The following is a 26,108-nucleotide window of genomic DNA, read 5'->3' on the forward strand; positions in this document are numbered from 1 at the left end:
AATACATTATATATCCATTGTAGCATAACAAATTACTGTCAATATAACAGCTTAAAACAATATATTATCTATACACAGTTTCCAGGAATCAGGATCTGGAAATGGTTTAAATGGGTCTTCTAGCTTAAGGTCTCAAAGTTGTAGTGAACCTGCTCAGGGGTTCAGTCATCTCAAGTTCTGCTGGAGCTGAAGGCTCTGCTTCTAAGCTCACTCACATGGCTGTTAATGGGCCCCAGTCCCTTGCTGAAAGTTTTCTGAGGCCTTTGTTCCTTATGCATGGGCTGCCTGAAAGTCTTCACAAAAAGGCAACTGGCATCTCCTACAGTGAGTGATGGGATAGATAGGTAGAATAGAGGTAGAGAGAGAGAAACAGAGATGGAAGGACGGAAGGTTCAGTCTTTTCTATCTTAATTATGGAAGTGGCAACAGTTCTGCCATTTGCTATTAGCCACCCAGACCAACAGTGGTACATTGTGGGAGAGAATTACCCAAAGTTGAGACTATCAAGAGACAAAGATCCTTGCAGGTCAGCTGGGATGCTGGGCATTACAGTTAGTATATATATTTTATATATCTATATATAAAATACAAACATATACACACATATATATATGTATTTGCTACATAATTTTAAAACAGGATTTTTCCTTTTCTTTTTGCTGTATATGTAATAGATGCTTCAAAATGGACTCTTAGTATTTATATCTAAAAGGTATTGTGCCAAAGAAATTTTTCTACAGTTACTTTCTATAATAAAGATTAAATTTGGTGAGTTCAGCTTTTGGTCTGTAATAAAATTCAAATTGCCTGGTTAACTCATTTGTGGCAACACCATCTTCTCCTGATATACATCTGTCACTTTTACATTCACGTCTCAGAATTCTACTTTATAAGAGTATACATTAAAAAGTAAAATAGAACAAACAGCATAAATTCCAGAATCATTAATTCATGAAATGACACTACTAAGAAAAAGGTCTTAAGAACATGAGCATATTTCCTTTTTTATAATCAGAAAGGATTTTTTTCCAATAATCTATAAAAAGGAATATATTAAAGTGGAAAAAGTTGACTTAGATAGTTAAAGCGTTCTGAATATCAAGAAGGATATGGTAACAAATCAATCAGAAAGTCATCAGTGTCAAGAGCCATTCTGAAACCTATCACTTGGCTCTTATACTGAAAATTAACACCACATTCCTCACATTATTCTGATTCTTTATTCTAGATGTCTTGGGCATACTCTAAATGCATCACCTTAATTTTAGTTTTTGAACAGAGTCCTAAATGTGGAAAATATTTCATATCCACTAGCAATACATAGGTAGCATGTTCTCATGTATAATAGGTTTAGTATCTTAAGTACAGACAGTGCAAAACCAAATTTCTTTCTCTGCACTGAGCTTCCTCTTTACTATGGGTATTAGTCAGAATAGGTTAGCTTACTGTGCAGTAGCAAATAAAACCAAAAATTCTGCTGTCTTAATAAGACAAAAGTTGCTTATTCAAAGTTGCTCTTGTTTATTTAAAGTCTACTCTAGGGAAGCCTCCTTGCCAAAGCTCAGAACCTCAGACTTTTTCATTATGTATTGTTTCCTTATCAACCAATGCTCCCATCATTGCTGGAGCATGATAAAAGAAAATGGAGCAATTGCACACTGCCTTTTAAATGGTTTCATCCACTTGTATTTATTGGCCAAAGCAAGTGGATGCCAAATTTAGCTGCATAGGAAGTATAATTTCCCTGTGTGTCCAGGAAAGGGAAGAGATTGATAAATGTTGGCTAGTACTAGTAATGATTATCACTGAATGTAAATTCCTTAAAGGCATGTATCTTACATTCTTCTTCCACTTTGACATATAGAAATCACTCAGTAAATGATCGTCTGCCATGAGTCACCAGGGCTGCTATTTATCATTCCTTTCTTCTCCAACCTATAGTGATATTATACCCCTTGCCTTCTACCCCATTTTTTTTTGTTGTCAGCCCTCTGACCTGCCAGTTGCAAGCTGATACCACCAGTTTCTTTAAACCTTTCTTGCCTTTGCCATTATTCTGAAGGAAATTTTATCTCCTTACCCAGAGTAGTAAAGACATCATTAATATCTTACGCATAGTGTTTTATAGTTTACAAGATGTTTTAACGTACATTTCTTTTATTTCACAAAGTTGGTGTATTTTTCCCCATTTTTTACCTCAGAGAACAAAGTACTGTTTCCTAATTTCCTAAGTTAATGTGTATAAGATCCTCAAACCAGAATCTTTTAGTTTCATGTCCAGTGCTTTCACTAGTATTTTAGGTTACAAGTGGTTTCTCACACAACCACACTAGATTGTAGCTTTCTGGGAGACTCAGGGTTAATCTTGTCAGTTGAAATGCTGGACATTGATTATGTACTCTGATTATTAAAGCAGTTTTTAATTGCATCCTTATGCAATTAAAATGCAAGAAGGGCTAAGGTGAAAGTATATGATTAATATTAAAGTAGATATATATATATCCCAGAACAAAGATTGAACTCAGTCGGTCATACCTGTTGAAGTGGCATGGAGAATAAAAATTTGCCTTGAGAAACTGAGAGAAGACTGTGAACATAAAGAGTGGGAACTTTTCAGTCTTGGGAGATAAGTTTAGAAGTATCAATGAATATGCAAACAGAAGGGTGAGCTCTTTTACTCTTTCTATTTGAAATCGGTTCCATGTGGTGGTCTAGCCATAGAATTACAGCAAGAGCTCTTAGCAGTGTTAAGAGCTATTTAGTTACCAATACCTTCTAGAAACTTTGAACTCCGGCCAAGGCAAATAAGGTCCACCTGTCAGTATGGTGGTAGATTACCTAATAAAAAGTTAATGTTTGGACAATGTGCTTTGTAGACATGTTGACTGGATAAACTTTGAATTGAGTTATGAAAATATTAGTATCCCCAAATACTCTTTTAACAGATTATGATGTTGATTTAACTGAAATTCATTGTGAACCAGTTGACTTTTTTCTTTCCATCTATGATAAAATTTCATCTTGCTCTATAAAAGACAATTACCGAGAGTTTATTTACTATTGCAATATGAGTAAAAATTGATTGAAAAACATGCCATTGTGTGTAGTTAGCTCTAGGAAAGTAGTTGTTGTAGAGATGGATTATAAAAGCATTATAGCAAGAAAATAAAGTCTGATAGCCTGCAATTTTTCCTTAAGTACATATATAACTTAATTTTAACTGAAATAAAGATGTGAAAGTTGTCTTCAGAGATTGTTGATAACAGTACACTGTAATGATGTTACTGATTAAGACAATTACAAATACTATTTTGAAAAATGTTCTTTTTAAAAAATATTTTATTTATTTGAGGAGAGAGAGAGAGAGAGTGAGCACCGAGCCACCGAGGGGCAGAGGGAGAAGCAGGGAGCCTGATGAGGACCTCGATCCTGGGTCCCTGGGATCATGACCTCAGCTGAAGGTAGATGCTTAGCCAACTGAGCCATCCCGGTGCCTCTCCCCCCACCTTTTGAAAATGTTCTGAAATTACTATTTAGTATGTTATAATGTCATCTTGCTTAGCTTATAATTAGTAAGATTCCCTTCTCCACCTATCCATAGATGGATGTTAGGTGAAATTTTCATTAATGTAGTAATTATTTCAGTTTTTCCCTCTCCAGCTATTTGGAGGGTATTGGGAATAAACTAGAGACTTCGTGTAACGCCCTTAGCACAGTGATGGGCCCAGGTTCAGGAAGTTATTCTGCCTCCCCTTTCTTTCTTTGCTCCTCTTTTTTTTCTCCTCCTTTTCTTTCTTTTCCTCCTTCACCACTGCTCTTTCCCCTCCATTTCCTCCTTATTTCTTTTTATTACTACTGACATTAACCAAGCTTAGGCTGCCCACTTGAGATGTTCAGGTTCTACCTTCAAGAGTTCCCAAAATGTGGGACGCCTGGGTGGCTCAGTTGGTTAAGCAGCTGCCTTCGGCTCAGGTCATGATCCCAGCGTCCTGGGATCGAGTCCCACATCGGGCTCCTTGCTCTGCAGGGAGCCTGCTTCTCCCTCTGACTCTTCCTGCCCTTCTGTCTGCCTGTGTTCGCTCTCACTCTCTCTCTCTTACAAATAAATAAATAAAATCTTAAAAAAAAAAAAAAAAAAAAAAAAAAAAAAAAAAAAAAAGAGTTCCCAAAATGTGAAAGCAGTTTCCCAGCAGCACACGGTGGGAAATTCACTATTGTAAACTGTTGTCCTAGTTTGTCCCTCTTCTCTGCCCCACGGGGAAAACAAAAAAGACAAGAGAGTTGAAGTTACTTCATACTGGGTCGTACTCCATTCTGGGGCCCTGGGGAGTAGAGATCCAGTATAAAAATCCAAATGTTGCCTTCTATAGGTACAAGTGGCTATAATATCTGGGTCAGAGCTTCAAGTTCAATAAGAAATTAACATTCAAAGTGAGTGTCTTAGGAGAGGTTCAAAAAGAGAGAATATCCTTCCTGAAATGTATAAGCTAAATTCCCCCTGTATTCCATTCTTCTATTTGTGGTGCCAAGAGAATAGATATACAGACAATCCTCTAAGTCTTCTTCCTGTAATAGTCATATAAATATTCAGGGTTGTTGACATCAATATGCTTTTAGTTGATAGTCAACCTCTTTTCTGAAAGAAGTTTTCAGAGATTTTACAAGACCAGCTAGCATTTGGTCTGTTCTCAGGGCTTTGAACTGAGCACAATTAAAAAAAAAAAAGATATTATTTATTTATCTATTTGTCAGAGAGAGAAAGAGAGAGAGCGAGAGAACACAAGCAGGCAGAGTGGCAGACAGAGATGGAGAGAGAAGTAGGCTCCCTGCCGAGCAAGGAGTCCAATGTTGGACTTGATCTCAGGACCCTGGGATCATGACCTGAGCCAAAGGCAGCAGCTTAACCAACTGAGCCACTCAGGCGTCCCTTAAACACAATTTTTGAAGTATCACTTTGCTTTTTAGCTTCTATACTATTATTAGTTTCCATAACTAATACTTACCAGTTTAGAAATTCCAGGGGATATGCTAGGGCCTTAGGATATAAATGTTTCAGATATGCTGAGACACTTAGATATAAGTGGCCCCAGATACAATATTCAGCAGTAATGTAGAGATCTGCATGAAGATTAGTTCTATAGTCACATGACTCCCAACTAGATTCCATGCCCAAGGATGGCTGCATGTCTTTTTCTAGGCTAGTAAAAGTCATTGTTGTCATATCCTGTAACTAAACACTGTCTGCTAATACAGTTAAGAAACCGATGAATTTTTTTTTTTTTTAAAGATTTTATTTATTTGACAGAGAGAAATCACAAGTGGGCAGAGAGGCAGAGAGAGAGAGGAGGAAGCAGGCTCCCTGCTGAGCAGAGAGAGCCCGATGCGGGACTCGATCCCAGGACCCCGAGATCATGACCTGAGCCGAAGGCAGCGGCTTAACCCACTGAGCCACCCAGGCGCCCCAGGATGAATTTTTTTGAAGGGGGAAGTGTTCTATTTCCTGTCTGGATCTCTAAACGGCAAGCTCTACAACTCAGTTCTGTCAAGACCACTGGAAGTGAACAGGGTGTGGGAAACTGAATGGCAAGTGTCTTTGGGCATGGTTGTATTTGCTTTGCTGTTGAAAACTTGCCATCATTGATCATCATTCACTGAAAAGATGAATTCACTGAAAAGATGAAAAGATGAATGGAAGGAAATGGGAGGGCATCTGAAAATAACGAAAGGTGGAAAGGCTTCATATAAGTATGTTTGCTACATTTACTTTAAAAAACTGAGGGATGCTTAGGAAGTGAGAAGGCCCCCCACATACGAGAATATTCCATAAGTCTAAGACGTTTCTGGAATAGTTTCCAAGTAATGACAAGTTATGCCTACAAAGATGTTTATATAAATGATTTCTTGCTATGATGACATTGTTTCCTCTTTATGTCAGTAGGCAATAGCTCCAAATATAAAATTCAAATGGAATTGTAAAGATTTCCTTTTCCTTATTTTTGCCTTAATCAACTGATTTTTCCCCCACTGCAAGTGCTATTTCTACCATAGTAGAAACATGTAGGTGTAGCAGAATGGAAAGAAGGATCTTACCAGTAAAATGGTTTTGAGTCTCCATCATTTTGCTTTGATTGATGATATGAAACCCTATAGTATCTCTTCTATAATCTTTTCTTTAAAAGATTTTATTTATTTGACAGACAGAGGTCACAAGAAGGCAAAGAGGCAGGCAGAGAGAGAGAGAGGAGGAAGCAGGCTCCCTGCTAAGCAAAGAGCCCGAAGCAGGGCTCAATCCCAAGACCCCGGGATCATGACGAGAGCTGAAGTCAGAGGCTTTAACCCACTGAGCCACCCAGGTGTCCCTTCTCTTCTATAATTTCTATCAGGGATCAGTAAGCTCTTTCTTGCAGACAAAGTTTTATCAGACAGAGCCACACCCACTCATTTATGTATCATCTGAGTACTTTAATGTTACAGTGACAGAACTGAATAGTTGCCACAACCCTATGGCCCTCAAAGCTTAAGGTATTTAGTATCTAGCTCTTCACCGAAACAATTTTTTGACTCCTCACTTATATGCTAAGGAAAACCTCTATGAATCTAAAAGTGGGTATTTTACTCCCTGCTTATGCATTTCATGACTTATGACCTTTTCTATGAATTTGATTCATTTGTGGTGCTAGCTGGTTAAAGTACTCATCTTTTCCCATTATATTGGAAAGGAGATCTTGTGCCAACTACATTCTACCTCAATACATCTGCTTTCGGTACATTTTTAATAGTTCGGAGCATTTAAAGTTATCTGCTTTGATACCTTGATTCTCTCTATGAGAACTATCTTCAAATCTAACCCGAAATCTTCTTCCCACCTCTATTACCCAGAAACTCTGTTCTCATAAGCTCACTTGTGTTAAAGGTCTATTCATGTTAGTGGGTATAATTTTCTGAGAACTTTACTTCATTCATTGTTTACATTAACGTCACCGTAGGAAATGTGAGATAAAAGATACGGTTACAATAAATTACTATAAGAAAATACAACAGAAGATATGATATTTGCATTTCAAAAGAAGATTTCCAGAGAGAACAACTTAATCCAAAGAAGCTATTGTAAAGAGGTGATTTCAGATTCCCTTGCTCATTGCTGGGAAGGATGGCTCAAGGCAGGTGTATTTGGTTTCTGGGGCATTCAAATTATATCTCATCATTCTATCTAATTGCTTAGTATTCATGTGATGTGTATTCATGGGATGTATAGAGGCCAGAGGACTGTAGAGTATCTAGCTTGAAAACTAAAAAGTACTGACCACATTTACAATAGGAGAAAGATAGTTAGGAAAGACTCCTTGAAACATGATTTTTGCGAAGGGAGCCATAGATGTAGAAGCTGAGAAACAAGAGTAGCCAGGCAAACCAATGGGTTTCATGGCAGCTCAGAATTAGAATGTAATTCTTTTACCTTGAGGATAGGAACTCAGTCTTACTCATTGTATTACACACCCTGAGATCTGTGTCTGTCATGTAGCAGGTATGGTTGTCTCCTATGGCCTGTCTCCCTGGCTTGCAGTAGACGGCCTTCTTTCTGTGTCCTCACAAGGCCTTGCACATCGCTGGTGTCTCTGTGTGTCCAAATTCCTCTTCTTATAAAGACACTAGTTAGATCGCGCTGGGGCGCACCCCATCGGCTTCACTGTAATCTTGGACTTCCAGTTCCAAAATGATGAAAACACAAATGTCTGTTCTTAGAGTCTGTTCACAGAGCTCGGCCTGTGACATTTGTTATGGCAATTGTAGCAAACTAATTCACTGGGAAGAAGAGGAAGAGCAAGATGGGAGAATTCCTCTTATTTTTAATCCTCATCGCTGCTTGTATTTCTGACCTCAGCCTGTGTCCCATCCAATTCCTCCCCTTTGGTCTGTCCTGGTGGCTGACAAATCCTTTCATGCTTATTCTAATCCAACTGATGTATCAATGCTTCTGCTGGGGGAAATAAAACCAAAACCATCTCTCAATCCAGAAAATCACCCCACAAAGCTAGAAGAGAAAAAAAACAATTTTGTTACTGAATAAGCATTGAACCAGAATGTGACACACACCACGGGCAATCTGCTAATAAACCGCAAAGACAGAACAAACTCTCACTCTTCTGTGTAGCCCAGCAGATACCCCAGCCCACTGTGATGGCCAATTTTATGTGTCATTTTATGTGTCAACTTGACTGGGCCATGAGGTGCCCAGATATTTGGTAAAACATTATTCTGAGTGTTTCTGTGGATACATTTTTGGATGCGATTAACACTGAAATTGACAGACTGAGTAAAGCAGATTGTCTTGCCTAATGTGGATGGGCCCCAACCAATCTGCTGAGGGACTGAACAAAACAAAAAGGCTGACCCTCCCTGAGGAAGAGAAGATTCTTTCTGCCTGATGCCTTTGAATCAGGACGTTGGCTTTTTTCTGCCTTGGATTCAGATGGAAATGTTGGTTCTTTCTGGTTCTTGAGCCTGCTATCCTTTTGATTGAAACCCTGGGTCTCCAACAGGCTGAATCCCCACCCCCTGCAGATCCTGAGCCTGGTCAGCCTTCATAACTGCATGACCCAACTTCCTATAATAAGTCTCTTTGCATATGTGTGTGTGTGTGTGTGTGTGTGTGTGTGTGTGTAACCTATTGGTTTTGCTTCTCTGGAGAATGATGACTAATACATAGATGTTCTCAAGATAAACAATCACTAGTCCTCAAGGAAAAGCACAGACATCATTGTTTGGCCCACATAGTTCATCCTAAATTCACTTGGTCTTTGGGGTGACCATCATGTGAGCTAAGTGACTTCAACCAAAGGAAAATTAAACTCTTTACGACAAGAGGTGGTCTTGCACATTGGGAGTAAGGTGTCCACTGAGGTTAGGCTCATCCCACAGAAACTGGGAGATAAGGATATTATCTTCCTTAATGTTTACATTTCAAAGAGTCGGTTCTCAGGTCCTTGAGCAAGACAGCCCTGGGTCATAAAGTTGGCAAGAGGATTATGAAGATTTTAAAAATATTTATATACATTTCAAGGAGAGGGAAACTTGCATATCTTCTAAAGTAAATGCTTTAAGAAAAGGGAGCAAGTATCGGGGGAGGCAAAGTCTCTTATATTCAACAAGGAAAATTAAGCATCTGATTTAAAATTTATATTTGTCCTTCTCTGAACCTCCCATTCCTTCAAACTAATATTCTATTTTTCATCTTTCTTTCACTGTCACATGTCTCAAAAAGTTAATTTAATCTGGCCTCCTCCCTTTTCTCACTACACACTATCTTCCTAATCTCATGAATCTAGCTTTTCTCTGACCCCCTGACCCCTCCCCATGGCCCATAATACCGCATTGACATTGCTCCAAAATCACCAATGACACTTTCTTTACCCTGTGGTCTTATCCTCAGTCCATGTGCTTATGTTGTCACGTAGTATTTTATACTGTAACTCGATCTTAAACATTCTTTTTCTTCCCCTTGGCTGTATTGTTTTATTTTTCTTCTCAATATCTAGAAGTATTTTCCACACATTTCCACCTTCCTCTCTCTTTCTTTCTGTCTCTGGGATTTTTTTAGTCCTCTATCACAGACAACTTCAACTGTGACCAAAGGAATTATGCCTTCCACAAGCGCCTGAGTGGTTCATGTGGTTAAGCGTCTGCCTTCAGCCCAGGTCATGATCCCAGGGTCCTGGGATGGAGCCCCGAGTCAGGCTGTCTGCTTGGCAGGGAGCCTGCTTCTCCCACTCCCTTTGCTCCTCCTCCTGCTTGTGCTCGCTCTCTTGCTCTTGCTTTCTCTCTCTCAAATAAATAAATAAAATCTTAAAAAAAAAATGATGCCTTCTGAATCATACTGTGGGTTCTGACTCATCTTGTGCTATACATATAAATATTCAGCTAAACTGCTAGAAATCCCAGGCAGCCAACTAACCAGTCATTATTGAGCACACATTATGTGCCAGGTCCTGGGAACACAGCAATAACAAAGCCTATATGGTCTCGGTCGTCATCTGTATGTAATCATGTAAGACACAATTGTTCTAATTAAATGATTTAATTGTCCACTATTAAAATGTTTTATTAAAATTAAATATGAAGTTCTCATGTATATTTACCTATTTTAAAATGTAGTCTGTTTGTGAAGTTCTCTGAGATCTTTCCTGATTCAGCTATATGTGACCACCTTTTTGGTAATCTTTCCAGGTTACCGCATGAGGTTTCTAGATCTCTTAGGTGCTCCCCAAATTCAACCTTTCTAGTTCAAGTCAGCACTTTCTCTATGATACTGTACCTGTTTGCACATCTAACTCACCATTAGCTACATATCCCTAGAAGGAAGAATCATAATTATATTTTATCTCACAGGCTTGCCATTCAGGGATTGTCAGCTAAATAAATGTTCAAGTTAAAAGAAAGAATGTGACATAAAGAAAAAAGAAGTCTTGTGGAGCAGTTTTGTAATTAACACAAGTGAAATGATGAGAATCCCATATTCATGTAATACTTGGATTAAAAAAACCTTTAAAACTGAATAATTAACTTAATTAGTAATTTATCATCATTCAGCCATTGAATATCTATGGAGTAAATGATTCGCAGGCACCATTTTAGGTGATGAGACAGAATGAACAAAGCAGACGAGAGCTCTGGTTTTCTAGAGCATACTAAACTCCGCTACATGAGGCATTGTGCTTGCTTGCAAAGAAAACTCACAAAATGACATGTGTATGTTTGATTCAGGCAAACCTGGAACTCATGCTTGGAAAGATGAGTGATATTTTCTATTTATTGTTATAGGAAGTGAACTTGTATGTTATTTCTTGAACCAAGTTTAGTATCTGGAAGTTTCTGAAACAGGAGTTATATTCACCTGGTAAAATGTCAGCTTCAACTTAGTAAAGGGTAATTTTCATTTTATGTTTCTTTGTTTTTGCTGTGGCAGCTTTTGTTAATGGCTATTTAGACCATAGGTGACCCATCGTGTCGTGTCAGTGTTTCTGCAAGATGGATCTCGGTGGCTTCTTTCAGAAACCAATTAACCCAATAATCTGTTGCCATGAACATGCTGTATAACCAACCACCCCAAAACTCAGTAGCTTAAAATAATAGCAACTTATGTTCATGAATCTGTGGGGTCAGCTAGGGTGGCTCTGCCATATGTTTCCTATCCCTATGACCCAATCTGTTCCACATGACTCTCATCCTTTTGGACCAGCCGGCTTCCCTGGGGCCTGGTCTCATCATGGGAGGGGCACCGAAGACATTCGTAAATATGGGAGTCCTCCTCAAGACAAGGCTTAGAACTGGCACACTTCTATTTCTGTCTATATTCTTTTAGCCAAAAAAGTAAAGTGGCAAAGCTGAAGTTTGAAGGACAGGGAAGAAACGTCCATTCTCAATGAAGAAAAGACCTATGTGTAGACGCTAGGAGAGTGAAGAATCGGAAACAGTAATAGTCTATCATAATAATCCTATGATTTCCTGTGGCAGAATAACAAATAGACATAGATGAGAAACTGCACTTGTGAAGCTAGTTATTTGGCTATTTTGAAGGATCTGGCTCCATGTGTGAGAGGGTCATTTTAGAAGTTTTGTTTAGAGGAATTAAAAAATTGATGACATCTCACCTCTAAAACAGTGTTTCTATAATTGTGATTAGTAAAATTATTGGGATATAAATCCCAATTATTAAAAAAAGAAAGTGAAAAATATCAGAACGGGTTGAATGAAGCATATATATATATATTTTAAAGATTTTATTTATTTGACAGAGAGATCACAAGCAGGCAGAGAGGCAGACAGAGAGGGAAAAGCAGGCTCCCTGCTGAGCAGAGAGCCCAATGTGGTACTCGATTCCAGGACCCTGAGATCATGACCTGAGCCGAAGGCAGTGGCTTAACCCACTGAGCCACCCAGGGGCCCCGAATGAAGCATATTTTTAATGAAAACATTTAATAAGCATAAATAAACACACGTTTTAATGAAAACATTTGCTTCTGTTATGGATGCTTACCTACATGTATATTGAGTCATGATGTAAAATATTTTTCTTCCTATTGTGATTAAAACAAAGTTTGGGAGAACCGTTGTTTTAATTTATTTTCTATCAACAGGATGTTATTGGGCTTAAATACATATTAATTTTCCAAACTAGTCCTTTGGCAGGTTAAGTTACCTCTTTTGAAACTAAACTGCTTTTTTAGTGCTAGTTATTTCCTTTGTAAAGATGTCTAATGCAAGAGTACTTTTCTTTCAAATCCATCCACAATTAAGGCAGTTTTAATGGACATGTATTTTTATATATATGCTGTTAACACCCATGACTGTGGTTACTGGTGGCCCATGTTTGAGATTTTTTTTAAAGTAACGGTAATATTTACTTTCTCTGTTTAGCTTGTTCACTGCTAGCTTCCTGATGCTGGTTTAGAATAAAAGCACCTCCCAGTTCCATGTATTAATATTATATTGTTACCTTGTTTCAGAAAGATTTATTATCAGCTTATCTTTTCCAGATTTTAATATTTGCGTCACTTGCCCATGTGAAATGTGGCCTATTGGAGCACAGCAGTGGCTCTAGCCAGCAGCAGCCGTGCTGGGGACAGATGCAGTGGGTCTCCTCCCAAAGGCTGTTTCTTCTCCCAGTTCATCCACGCTTGTTGACTCTTGCCGGAGAAGGTAGGTCTCAATGCACTCAAAAGCCACAGCAAAAAGCAGGTACTAGCCTGGGGGTCTAGGGGATCTTTTATTGAGAGAATGCTGAAGACCATAAAAGTTATCCGTGGTTTGGTACTGACTCATACATTAAAATTCATGATTATTTAATAGAAAAGTTAACAAGGTTTCTGTAACGTAGTTACTTAAAAACCTGTGTTAATAAGAGAAGCTAAAAAACTAATTATATATCTTTAAATAGCTTGCTTTATATGTGCTTTTAAAATGTTTCACGTTTATAAAAATTTCACCTATGGAAACCTAGGAGACTTAAAGTTGAAACATGATTTTTTATCTCTTCTTCTTGTAAATAAAGAATGGCATTCCCTCTGTGTATGTTGGCTAATTTTAACATTATGAAAGGAACTTCACAGAGATTTGTGCAGGTTTAAAAATTAAATTATTTGTTATTGTCATTGTATACTAAACTACAGAACTAAAATCTTATTTGCACAAATATTATTTGGTGGGAAAAATCCTGGCCCATTGTTGAATGACTTCACTCTTTAGTGTATTATGTGTGTGTGTCTTTTTGTGTCTACATGCCATATATTAGATTGACTAGTTTAAGAATCTTTTAGTATGATGACTTAAATCTGATACATATTATCTTATGCAGGTCTACATAGCAGAAAAACTTCCAGGTATATTCTATTTACCTATTCATAATTTGCTGGAAATGGTTTTTTCTCTTATCTGTCGGGCCATGTTGATGGGTAAGCAAACATGGAATTTGCATGCTTCCTGTTTCTTCAAGATGGAAACAGATTGCTTCCAATGATGTTCCCCATCAAGACTCATGCCTTAAATAACATTAACATTAAATAACATTAACATTATTTCTTTTGCCCCTTGACTCTTTCTCGCCTTTAAAATAAGTATTTTGGGGGTGCCTGTGTGGCTTAACAACTAAGCAACTGCCTTAGTTGTTAGCTGGCTTAGTTGTTAAGCAACTGCCTTCAGCTCAGATCAAGATCCCAGGATCCTGGGATCGAGCCCCTCATTGGGCTCCCTGCCCAGTCTGAAGCCTGTTTCTCCCTCCCCCACTTCCCCTGCTTGTATTCCCTCTCTCGCTGTCTGTCTCTCTCTTGTTTTATTAATAAATAAATAAATAAAATCTTTTTAAAAATAAGATAAAATAAGTATTTTCCAGGGTGTCTGGATGGCTCAGTGGCACTGGACTCTCTACTCAGTGGAGAGCCTGCTTCTCTCTCTTCCTCTGCTGCTCCCCTGCTTGTGCTCTTTTGCTGGCTCTTGCTCTATTGCAAATAAATAAATAAAATCTCAAAAAAATAAAATAAGTATTTTTCAAAAATATTTTAGTATTTTATTAAGAAATACTGGGTAAATTACGGAGCTGCAAACATACTTTTAGAATAAAATTGTTATCAACTTTATTTCTAATTAAATTTCTAAATTTATATAGAACAAAAACAGGATATCGGTTCAGCTCAGAAATTCAGCAAAAATTTAATTTTAATATAAAGTTAAAATGGATCAGTAACTCATATAGAAAATTATACAAGCACAAAAAGCACAAATTGTATAATTTGTTACTTGTTATTCCCCAATAGTTTTTTTGTTTTATTAAACTTTCGTTTAGACGAAAGTTTATAGACAATCCATTTAATTTTATTAAATATTTTTTTTCTAGTTATGAAAGTGAAGCATTCTCATAGTAGAAAATTTGGGATATGTATTTCAAAAAAACACTTAATGTTAATCTGTAACTTAAATTCTCAACTATCTCAATGTCTTCCAGTTTTTATCAGGTTGGTTAGGGGCTAGCAAGTTAATATGTATTAGTGAGAAGAAAGTAAAACTCACCTGTTATTTTGCCACCCAGGAAAAGTTTTGCTACAATTTGATATTATTTCTCTTTTATGTTGTTGTTTAATTTTAATTTTTTTTTAAATTTTAATCTTACCATCTCTGAATTAAGGATACTAAGCATTTGGAGTGTACCATTTCATATGTATTTTCCATGCTTATACAAATATGTGTGTGTGTCATTATGTGTGTCTCTGTACATGGTATTTTAAAACATTTTGCAAATTCTTTTTTTTTCTTACTTGACAAGATATCATGACATCTTTCTATACCTGTACATTAAAAAACCCAACTCATTTAATTAACATCTTATTTTCTTAAGATTCATTATTTATTTATTTATTTATTTGAGAGGGAGAGAGAGAGAGAATGAGTGGGAGAAGGGGCAGAGGAACAAGCAGACTCCCTGTCGAGCAGGTACCCCACTGTGGGGCTTGATCCCTGGACCCTGGGATCATGACCTTAGCCAAAGGCTGATGCTTAACCAACTGAGCCACCCAGGTGCCCTAATTTAACATTTTATTGAACATACATCATGTCTACTGATGTGTGTATCTGATGGAAGTTCAGACTATTTTAGTTTTTACTTCTGTTGCTGTTACAAAAACTACTGCTGGGTTGAACAACATAGGCATTTTAAACTTTATAAAATACTGCTAGAGAAACTTGCCAAAATAAAAGATTAGCTGTACATTTTGTTATCTTGTCAAGATGTTTAACTTGCTAGCCCCTAACCAACTTGATAAAAACTGGAAGACATTGAGATAGTTGAGAATTTAAGTTACAGATTAACATTAAGTGTTTTTTTGAAATACATATTGTTCATTTCAAAAATCCTTATATAACCAGCATTATTTGTGTCCTATAATCATAATTCTTTTTGATTTAAAATAAATCTTAATTTAGATAATATTACTCACAGTTGTTGCTTTTATTCTTCATCTCTTGTTAATTAGAAATTTTTGGTTTGGTTTAGTTTTTATACTGTTAGAGTATTTCCTAGAGTTTCTCAGAAGGTAGTTATAAATGCATATTTGTTATCTTTCTTTTGCCTTCCTATGACTACCATTTTGGCTGAATATAGGACTGCTGAGTTGCTATTTCCTGAAGAGTTTCTAAACTCATTCCACTGTCTTCTGGTATCTCTGCTTTGCTGGCTCTGCTCCAACCACATTGACATGTTGTAATTTTGCAGACACATCTCAGGGCCTTTGAGCTTGCTGTCTCCTCTCTCCAGATTGCTCTTCCCCTACATATCCATGTGGTTAGTTCCTCAGTTCCTTCAGGTATTTCATTCAATCAGCTTCTTATTTAAGTTTTCCATGGCTCCCTAATCCTGAGGTTTGGTCCTCTCCCCAAACATTGCAACTGTCTCTTCTCTGCTTTATTTTTTTCCTTTAGCAAACACTACAATTTAACTTCTTATTTATTGTTCATGTTTATTATCTGTGTCCCCCATGCACACTGGAATATAGGTTCCTCAAGGGGCAAGAAGTTTAGTTATGTCTGTTCACCCCAGGACCTTGTGTCTGATGGAGTGAAGTCATTCACTCCATATTTGTGAAAAAGAATGAGTGAATCTCTCTTTTTTTGTATTGTAGCTTAGCATGTGTGATACTCTTCCATTTGAATCCCAGGGTCAGTGATTTAGTCTTTAGCTGTGATTATTCTCTTTTATAAATTCTTTATGGATACCAGATATCATTTCTTTTGGTTGTAAAACCTTTTCTGTCTGCTAATTTGATGTTCTTGTGTGTTTTTAGTACATTTTTTTTTTTAAAGTTCTCACTTTTCTGCCTCTAGAGTAGCCGCCCACCTTTTCTAATTGACTTGACTCCTCTCAGTGCTGCTACTGCTATTTTCTTAAATGAATTGTGAACTCTGAGAGGTCTTATCAGGGGTGTACACATAGTTGGCAGGCCAGGCTGTCAAAGTCTCTTGGGTGGAAGCTTTTCTTTCACTGGCAAGGCTGTTTAAAATACTTGCTTCCAGTTTGTAAATGGTATTTTAGAGGTATTTTTCCTCAAACTTGCTTTTAAAAAATGTGCCTCTTCATCAATTGCATTTCAATTTTAAAGGAAGAACTATTTTATTGTATTATATATTTGAAAAGATTTTATATATTTATTTGAAAGAGAGTCAGAGAGAGCACAAGCAGGGGGAGCTGTAGAGGGAGAGAGAGAAGCAGACTCCCTCTGAGAAAGGACTCCTCTCCCCAACATGGTCATGGGGTTCAATCCCAGAGTCAGATGCTTAACTGACTGAGCCACCCAGGTGCCCCTGCCAGAATTATTTTAAACTCGGTCCTCTGATTTGCAAAAGCTAATTTTTAGTCTTTTTACGGCTTCATTTCCAAATTCTTGAGATCCTAATTCTCATGACTTCCAAAAGCAACTGATGTTTCCCAGCAAATATATATATATATTTTTTTTTCCAAAAGAATACATGGGTAGAATGTTTTATGAACACTGGAATATAGTAAACCATCTTTCACAGTCCATAAGTACATTTCCTGTGTATAAAATTCTCTTGTTTCAAATTTTTCTCCTCATAGCTCTCTGTATACTTGAGGTCAGCCTTATTTTTTGTTCCTGTGAAGGTACATTATTTTGGGGTTTTGGATTTGTAGGAAGAAAACAAATTATATTTACTGTATTCTCAAGCTAAATTTTCAACTGTATTGATGGTGAATAAAAGTATTACTTACCAGGTAACTTTAAATAGAGAAGAAAATTAGCTAACCCGGCAAATATCAGCCATCTTATTTTCTCCAGAAACTCTGACAGGGACACACAGCCTCTGGCCACAATCTCATGCAGAGTGGGGTCTTGCTAGATTAGAAAGTTTAGGCGTGCTACACCTAAACTCTTTTAATGGGGCCTTGAAAACACTTTCGGACGATTTCATTCTAAGCATTGTTTTTCCATTTTAGGGCTGGTTAATAACATCCTGCTTTCTTGGTTCTGGAACCAAATGCAGGATCAGCAAGTTTTTGGTCCCATCTATTTGGAGAGGGCAATTATGGTCTCTAAACAGACTTGAGGACTATTTACTCGATTCACACAGATTGTATGGCTTTTTCCTAGCATACTTTAAATCCATTATCTCTTTTGAACATCATAGACTCATTAGCTCAAGTGGTCGCATTGGGTGACAGTGTATTTTTATGACACTCAAAGGTCACATACTGGTCAAGCAAGAATCATCTGAAACTTTGAAAGTTTACCAAAAGTTTGAGTACAATAGTTTATGTACGACCATACAATTTTTTATAACATTTTCTAAGAGCAGTAGAATAATCATAAGACAACAATCTGTTTGGGTTAAAACAAAGTTTAGTTGCAATTTTAGGTCCATATTACTTTTAAATTCCCTCCCTCAAATCAGTCAGGGTATTATACACTTCAGAGATTTTCTTATAAAAAGCAAGTACAGAATATCCATGGAAATTTCTAGAACAAAAAATGAAATCCTGAGTTATAATGTTTCATTTCTCTGTCCCTCATTTTATATTATGTGCTAATTACAAAGTCACCACCTAGAGGAAACACAAAGTTAGTGAAAAAATCTGAACAAGCCAATAAGGCATTGACATTCTGGCTTCTATTTGGATCAAGGACAGTTGTTTATTCTTAGTTTCCTTTAAGGTATCAAGTGGTCTTTGGCTTGAATTACCAGGAATTTAACTGCTCTGTTTCCTGCTAGGAAACTGCTTTTGCATTTCTATTTGGCTTTGTGTGTTTGGGTAAGGACATACCAGAAGGTTCTAAACTATTGCAGCTCCAGGACATTCTACTGTTGTTTACCTTGTAACTGCCAGTTTCCTTGGGTTAAGGGGTGGAAGTTCTTGATGTCTCCCTAAATGTACTTTGAAGCTCAGATGACTTTCTCCTGTAGGGTTGTGACATGCTGAGAAATTCCTCATCTAGGCTTGTGTGGCTTCTGCCTCTCCCTGGTTCTGTTCACGTGGACAGCCGTGATTGCTGTTTTAAAAGTTATGACTTTGGAGGTGGGCCCGGTGGCACCCCAAGTCCCCAACCTCGCCTTCTCTGGAGCTCCACTGTAGGTGCTGGACGCCAAAATACCAGGCCTGGGAGGCGTTCAGCAGCGCTAAGAAACTACCTCACCGGCCCTACGAAGGTGTGTGTGGTTCTCAAAAACTGGCATTCTGATGGGGGAGTTCGTGTGTTAAAGTTAACAGGTGATTTAGTTTGTTTGGTGCAAAGAACAGGCCAAGCCCAAGTCCTACAAAAGATTGAGAAATTCCACAGTCTACTAATGCGACTTCTGGGAACCAAGGAACCCTGCACTGTTGCCATGGAAACGGACTGAAGGGTTTGAAATGAAGATCCTCAAGTTCTTAGGAAGTAAATATCTTTTGAATCTGAAAAAAGTGCTGTGAAAGAGAATACTTCATGTAACTAAGTGGACTCTTCAGAAGCCGGGAGGTCATTTTTTGTACTTGTTTCTTAATGTTTACCTTAGAGAGCTAGAAATGTTTTCAGATAGAAAGCCTTTATTTATTTTTGGAACTTGAACATGAAATGCATCTGTGTTTGGAAACTTTTTGCAGTTTGATGTTGGGCAAAATACATAATTATTCTCTGACCAGTTTGTATCAGTAATCTCAAAATGATGTATCAATAGAAAACAATTTAAAAAAAACAAAACCAAACCAAATCCTATGACTTTCTCCTCTGTGCTCCATGATTACTTTTTCAAGGAGCCCTATGGGTCCCCTTCCTTGACTTTATAACTGATTATTACAGCTGATAGCAAACGAAATGAGTTTCTCCTCTGCTTAACATCGTCTGTGAAACACTTTCCACACCATCCACAGAATGGATTCATATTCTTTACCTTTTCTGAAAGAATGGTGAGGAGGGAACCAATCCTCTCCTTGGCTTTGAAGCTAGGTGCTCAAGTTAAGACTCTAGAATTAAACTAGGAAGGCAGGGAAAAAAGAAAAGAATCAGGGAAACCAGTCGGGAGGCTACTAATTTGAAAGTGGTTAGTGGCTGGGACCATGAGAACTGGTCCGATTATGGATATATTTTCAATGAAGTGTCAAGATACTTACTGATGGATTAGCTATATTATTGAGTGTGAGAGAGAGTAGTCAATAATTACTTCAAGGTTTAGGACTGAGGATTTGTAAGAACGGAGTTGCCACTTTTTGAGATGTGTGGAAAGGAAAAGGAGCTGGACACATGTTGTGGAGAAGACTGGAGGCTTTATATATAGTAAAGGGTGATATTCTCTAGACACAGGAAATGTTTGTCCAGAGTGTGGGATTGGGGGAGGTCATGGCTGGAGTTATTCATATGAAACTCCTCAGCGTATAGATTAGTTTAAGGCCAGAAAACTGTAAGAAATCACCTAGGGAGCAGACCTCAGTAGAGAAGAGAACCAAGGACTAGCCTCAGGGCAAGTGAGTTGAAGAACTGGCAATGGAAACTGAAAAGAGTAGCCATTGAATTCAGAGCTGCAAAGGAAGGGATTGTTTCAAGAAGCATCTAGGGGGTCAAGCGAGAAGAAGCCCGAGAGTTTAGCACTGGAGTTAGTAACCTAGGACAACAAGATTAAAAAACGGTTTGGGGCTCTTGGCCTTAGTGCCATCTTCTTGGAAACCTCTGCACCATGAAAGCCAAGCAGAGGAAGCAGCACAAGCACAGGTTGAAGGGTAAAAGAAGATGGAGCAGAGGACCAAGTAAAGCTCAGGCTTGTACGCCCGTGGAAGCCACAGGAGCAGAAATAAAGAAAGCCAGAAGCCAGCGACACTGGTACCAATTTGTGGACTGCACGCCTATTGTCTAGAACTTGAGTCAGTGGATTCAGAACATCTATTGCCTTCTGATCACAATGACCATCTTTGAGAGACGCATGTCATTCATACCAGAACAGTCCCTTTTGGTCCTTTGCCCTGGACCTGTGACTTTCTGGACTAATTCTCTTTTCATTTGTGCCTGAATGCAACACATGTACAATAAACTATCTCTTTTACTGTCTTAGCTGGAAAAAAAAAAAAAAAACCCAAAACTGTTTTGGTAGAGTGTTGACAAAAGTCCGTTAGAGCTAGAGCTTATTCAAAAGGCTAGTAAATGAATGAAAGACAGAGTGTAAATGACTTTTTGGAAGAGGTTTTGTTTTGTTTTCCTTTCTCATAAAGTGGAAGTAAAAGGGGATCTTCTGAAGATGGGAAATTAAAAGTAATTCTTTTTGAGGAATTTATTGTTTTTATGGAAGAGTACTACATATTTGAAGGAATTGGAGAAGAAGTGTTTTAAATTTATTAAAATATACATTTTCATAGCTAGATATTTTATTTATTTTTATTCCTCCAGTTCCAGTTATGGGTACATTTAAATTTTTATGTAGTCTTGATCTAAACTGTTAGCTCAGAGGCAATGGGAGGAAATGAAAAGGAAGGCAGACTGAGAATATTCTAAGACTTGTTGCTCTTTTCTAGCATTTCAACACAGTGCAGGTTGTTTACTTAGTGCCAGAAATTCCCATTCTTCTTCCACATTCTCTCTCCTCTTCATATACAATTACACATACATATATATTTATACATACCATATATATACACATATACATATTTCAAAATATATTGAAAATTCCAGAATTTAGTTGAGAATTACAGAATCATATAGAATCAGAGGGGATTTTTTAAAAAAGACTTATTTATTTATTTTTAGAGAGACAAAGAAAGAGAGTGTACACTCCAGGGGAGGGAGGGACAGAGGAAGAGGGAGGAGAGAAACAGACTTGGATTAGGGGGAAGGGTCTCAAACTCATGATCCTGAGATCCTGACCTGAGCCTAAATCAAGAAGGTCATGCTTAACTGACTATGTAGGTTGACAGGTGCTGACAGGCACCCCCAAAGGGGATATTTTTAAATGAGCTCTCATGGAGCCTTGGATTCTTTAATGGGCATGAGGAGGAACAAGGTGCCATCTCTGTTTTAACCAGATTTTACTTTGGTTTTAAAATTGGGAATGAATGAAAAAAAAAAATTAATGGGCTTCAGAGCTTTAAAAAAAAAAAAGAGCTTCAGTGCCATGCCCACAGCCCATACTCAGCCATCTTTTCCCTGTGCCACATCATGTCTTTACCACAGACTTTGGTCTGTGTATTTAAAAGCCTTAATAACTGAGACCACAATATCACACTTCATTAATAGATATCACTTTTCAAGGGATCTTTGGTTCTTATATGAAAGTTCAAAGTTTAATGAAAATAATTTATCTGAATTGATCCTTTCTGCTGTGGGAAAAAAATGTGGATTAATAAAAAAAGAATGGAAAGAAGAATTGATCCTTTCTGCCACGGAAAGAAAATGTGGATTAACAAAAAAGAACCTATACTAGTAATTGAGACCTCAGGTCATATTCTACTTTCAGTGGTTTCATGAATGAAAGCTCAAATTCTTGCCAGTATAATTACACTAACAAAACATGTCGTATCTTTCTTATAAGCAATAATGTTTACATTGTAGATGCAAAAATGTTAAATGAAGTAATGCTTGGAATATATGTATAAGTGCTTTGCAAACTAGAAGTAAATGTATGTAAGCTTCTTTCCATTACAGTTAATTAGAAAATAAGAAATATCTTATATGTTATCAAGTACAAAAGCATGCACTAGCAGATATTATTGTGTACAAGAGATACATTTAAAATATTTCACTTTTCCTCTTGAACATATTTGAATTCTAAAATCTCTGGCAATTTATATGTACCCTTTGGAATATAAACTTTCCCCACAAGACATTCTTTTGAACAAATACTATTTGTTCAAACAAATATTTGATTTGCTTGAAATTTCCATAGATTGAAGCATATGAAAAATCCATCATTTGACCTTCTCTAACCAAAAAAGTGTCAGTTTCATGTATTTCAATCTAATAATTCAACTTTTCATTTCTAGCACCATTATCCAACGAGGAGATGTTAAAAAAGTTATTGAACTGACCTATGGAACTAAACTTAGGAATAAAAGCTCTTTCTAAATTAACGATTTTCAGCCAGAAGTAATAGGGAGTATGCTAGAAGTGAAAAGAATCAAATTTTCAATGATTCTCTCTTCTCTTTTTTTTTCCTCCCGGATTTCTGGAATAGGTATATGGAAGTAAAAGAAGGAACCCAAACCTGATTATGGATTTAAAAAAAAGATTCCTCAATACACAAAGGAAGAAATAAACTGGTAGAAAACCCTCAGGAACAATGTCTTTTTGCCACAATATAATTAATATTTCCTGTGTGAAAAACAGCAGGTCGAATGATGTCCGTGCTTCCCTGTATAGTTTAATGGTGCTCATAATTCTGACCACACTCATTGGCAATCTGATAGTCATTATTTCCATATCACACTTCAAGCAACTTCATACCCCAACTAATTGGCTCATTCATTCCATGGCCACCGTGGACTTTCTGCTGGGGTGCCTGGTCATGCCCTATAGCATGGTCAGATCTGTTGAGCATGGCTGGTACTTTGGAGAAGTCTTCTGTAAAATTCACACCAGCACTGACATTATGCTGAGCTCAGCCTCCATTTTCCACTTGTCCTTCATTTCCATTGACCGCTACTATGCTGTGTGTGATCCATTGAGATACAAAGCCAAAATCAATATCTTGGTTATCTTTGCAATGATCTTCATCAGTTGGAGTGTTCCTGCTCTTTTTGCATTTGGAATGATTTTTCTGGAGCTAAACTTCAAAGGAGCTGAAGAGATGTATTATAAATACATTCACTGCATAGGGGGTTGCTCGGTCTTCTTTAGCAAAACATCTGGGGTACTGGCCTTTATGACTTCTTTCTATATACCTGGATCTATTATGTTGTGTGTCTATTCCAGAATATATTTCATAGCTCAGAGACAGGCAAAATCAATTCATGATGCAAATCAGAAGTTTCAAATTGGATTGGAAGAAAAAAATGGAATGTTACAAAGCAAAGAAAGGAAAGCTGCAAAGACTTTAGGGATTGTGATGGGAGTTTTCCTAATATGCTGGTGTCCTTTCTTTGTCTGCATGGTCACGGATCCTTTCCTGGACTATAGCATTCCACCCACATTGAATGATGCATTGATTTGGTTTGGATACTTGAACTCTATGTTCAATCCAATGGTTTATGCTTTTTTCTATCCTTGGTTCAGAAAAGCACTGAAGTTGATTCTATTTGGTAAAATTTTTCAAAAAGATTCGTGTAGGTATAAACTATTTTTAGAATCACATCCATAGAATTATTATATTTACTGCTTACTGTTTTGCAAAACAAGTGGCGATCATATTTATGACCACAACATAATCAACCACATGGACCAATTGCAGGGGTTTTATGAATTATTTGAACCAAAGAACATGTAATAAGATAGAATTCTTACATTTCGCTTCCTGTTTGAGATGCAATAGATGTAATCTTTGCCATTCTTACTATCCACACTGAAGCTTTTTGAGTCCAGAATTAGAGGCTCTACATGAAAGAATTTTCCAGGCCTTGCATGAACTGCCATGAAATTGCCAGAAATACCTTACTCATCTGTTCAGGGAATGCATTTGGGAATGCAAATTAGAATGGCTTTGTCATTCATTTTCTTGACTATAAATGCCTTTTTGTAAAATCAAAGAAAGTACACATTAAATGTTATTGAATAATTGTTTATACATGATTTGCCATTTTTCATGAATCCTTATTAATATGTATTCCAATTTTTAAATATCTTAATTCTCCTCTTTTTATAATAGGTTTTCTTGATTTCAGAAAAGTTGCAAAAAAATCAGAAAATAAAGAAAAAATAAAATAAAAAATCATACAGAAATGAAATGAAAATAAAGATATCACTCATAGCTTATCTCCTGAAAGAACTATATCATTTAAAATTCTTAAAAACATAATATTTTGGTGACTGTATAATGTTACATTGTATGAATCTACAAAGATTTTTTTTCCCCCCAAAATGTGGGGCTTGAACTCATGGCCCTGAGATCAAGTCTGGACCTAAAATCAAGAGTTAGATATTTAACTGACTGAGCCAACCAGGTACCCCCAAAGATTTTTTTTTAAAACCATTTCCCTATTGTTGACCACTTAGATTTCAATTTCTTTTTTTTTAATGATAGAAATTAAACCAAATTTCTGTCTGTTACTTGCTATTGAAGGTTATAAAAGTGTCTGGAAGGATTTTACCATAGTTCAAGGTTGTGCCTGGTATGATAGGACTCAAAATACAAGCTCTATGAAGTAAAACAGAATCACTTGTTGGACTCCAGGCTGCACCAAAAGAGAAGCAGTCATCAGGGATGAACACGAGGTATAATCAGAATAGACATGCCATACCTATGAAGATGGCATATACAAAAAGACAAAGAGGAACAAATGGTGCTTTCAAGTAAGATTCCTGATTATAAGCATTGATTTCCAGTTGTACTGCTTCTCATACAGACTTCATGCAGTCTGTTGCATGTTGAGTAGCCCCAGTGATTTGGATTTATTTATTTAATAACAATGACTTAGGTTCATGAGTAGATTAAGTTAAGGTAGCTAATTTTAAATGAAATTACAGAGCAACTTCCTGCATCCAAGTTTCTGTTCACAGGCTGGATGCTCTCTGAGGATATGTTAAATCCTTCCATTGCTCACGGTCTGTTTCAGGACTGTGTATAATGTTTTAACTATCGGACTAGATTTTTGTTCTGGGACATTTACTTTTTTTACTCTTAGTGTCAAAAACTACCTTGACTTTTTTTCACGCATGAGATCACTTCGTCAGATTTTTAAAAATGAACAAAAGGGGTGCCTGCGTGGCCCAGTCGGTTAAGCATTTGACTCAGGCTCTAGTCATGATCCCAGAGTCCTGGGATTGAGACCCCCATGTTGGGCTCCCTGCTCAGCTGGGAGGCTGCTTCTCCCTCTCCCTCTGCTCCTCCTCCTGTTCATGCTCTCTTGTTTGCTCACTCTCAAATAAATCAATAAATTTTTTTTAAAAAAGGAGCATAAGTATTTAGACAGCTTTCTGTACCTTACAGCAAGTTTCTGTGGTGTTCTTCATTTGCTTCCACATGTTCCTCTCAAAATTATTTGCAGACATTCTGTTTTTTGTGTACGTGTGTTTTACCTATTGTGAGTAAATCTTTTAAAAAACAATATATTTTCTATGTAACCATTATTGCTGGCATACATACAATAAAATTTATTTTAACTCTCCAGTTGATTTGTTTGGACTTTTATTCCATGTAGTTATATTTTCCTCAAACAATGCTAAGTTTTATCTTCTTTCCAATAATTGATTCTTATTTATATTTTCTGCTGTACTGTATTAGTCAGAATTTCTAGAACAATATTGATAGTGGTGATAAGAGTCATCCTTGTCTTACATCTATTTTAAATTACTATTCAGGTTTTACTATTGATTCCACATTTTTCTTGGGACAAGTTCATGACTCAGATAATTTTACCTTTTTTTACTCAATACTGTAGCCCTATAGCCTATTTCTTTTGGTAACTTCTGTTTTTAATACTCACAATAAGAGATAACCCATAA

The 26,108-nt window shown here is 37.0% G+C and overlaps 1 protein-coding gene across 1 annotated transcript; it reads left to right on the forward strand.

Moving 5' to 3' along the window:
• Nucleotides 1-12,533: 12,533 nt before the first annotated feature.
• Nucleotides 12,534-25,773, forward strand: TAAR1 (trace amine associated receptor 1). Its single transcript, XM_059177524.1, has 2 exons — nt 12,534-12,696; nt 22,687-25,773. Exon 2 carries the CDS (start codon nt 22,792-22,794, stop codon nt 23,806-23,808), a length of 1,017 nt encoding a protein of 338 aa, XP_059033507.1. The 5' UTR covers nt 12,534-12,696; nt 22,687-22,791; the 3' UTR covers nt 23,809-25,773.
• Nucleotides 25,774-26,108: the final 335 nt, after the last annotated feature.

The sequence above is a fragment of the Mustela lutreola genome, chromosome 6 (genome assembly GCF_030435805.1).
Source record: "Mustela lutreola isolate mMusLut2 chromosome 6, mMusLut2.pri, whole genome shotgun sequence".
NCBI lineage: Eukaryota > Metazoa > Chordata > Mammalia > Carnivora > Mustelidae > Mustela > Mustela lutreola.

Excerpts from the sequence above, each read along its gene's own strand:
- TAAR1 (XM_059177524.1), top strand. The coding sequence starts at position 22,792 with ATGTCTTTTTGCCACAATATAATTAATATTTCCTGTGTGAAAAACAGC.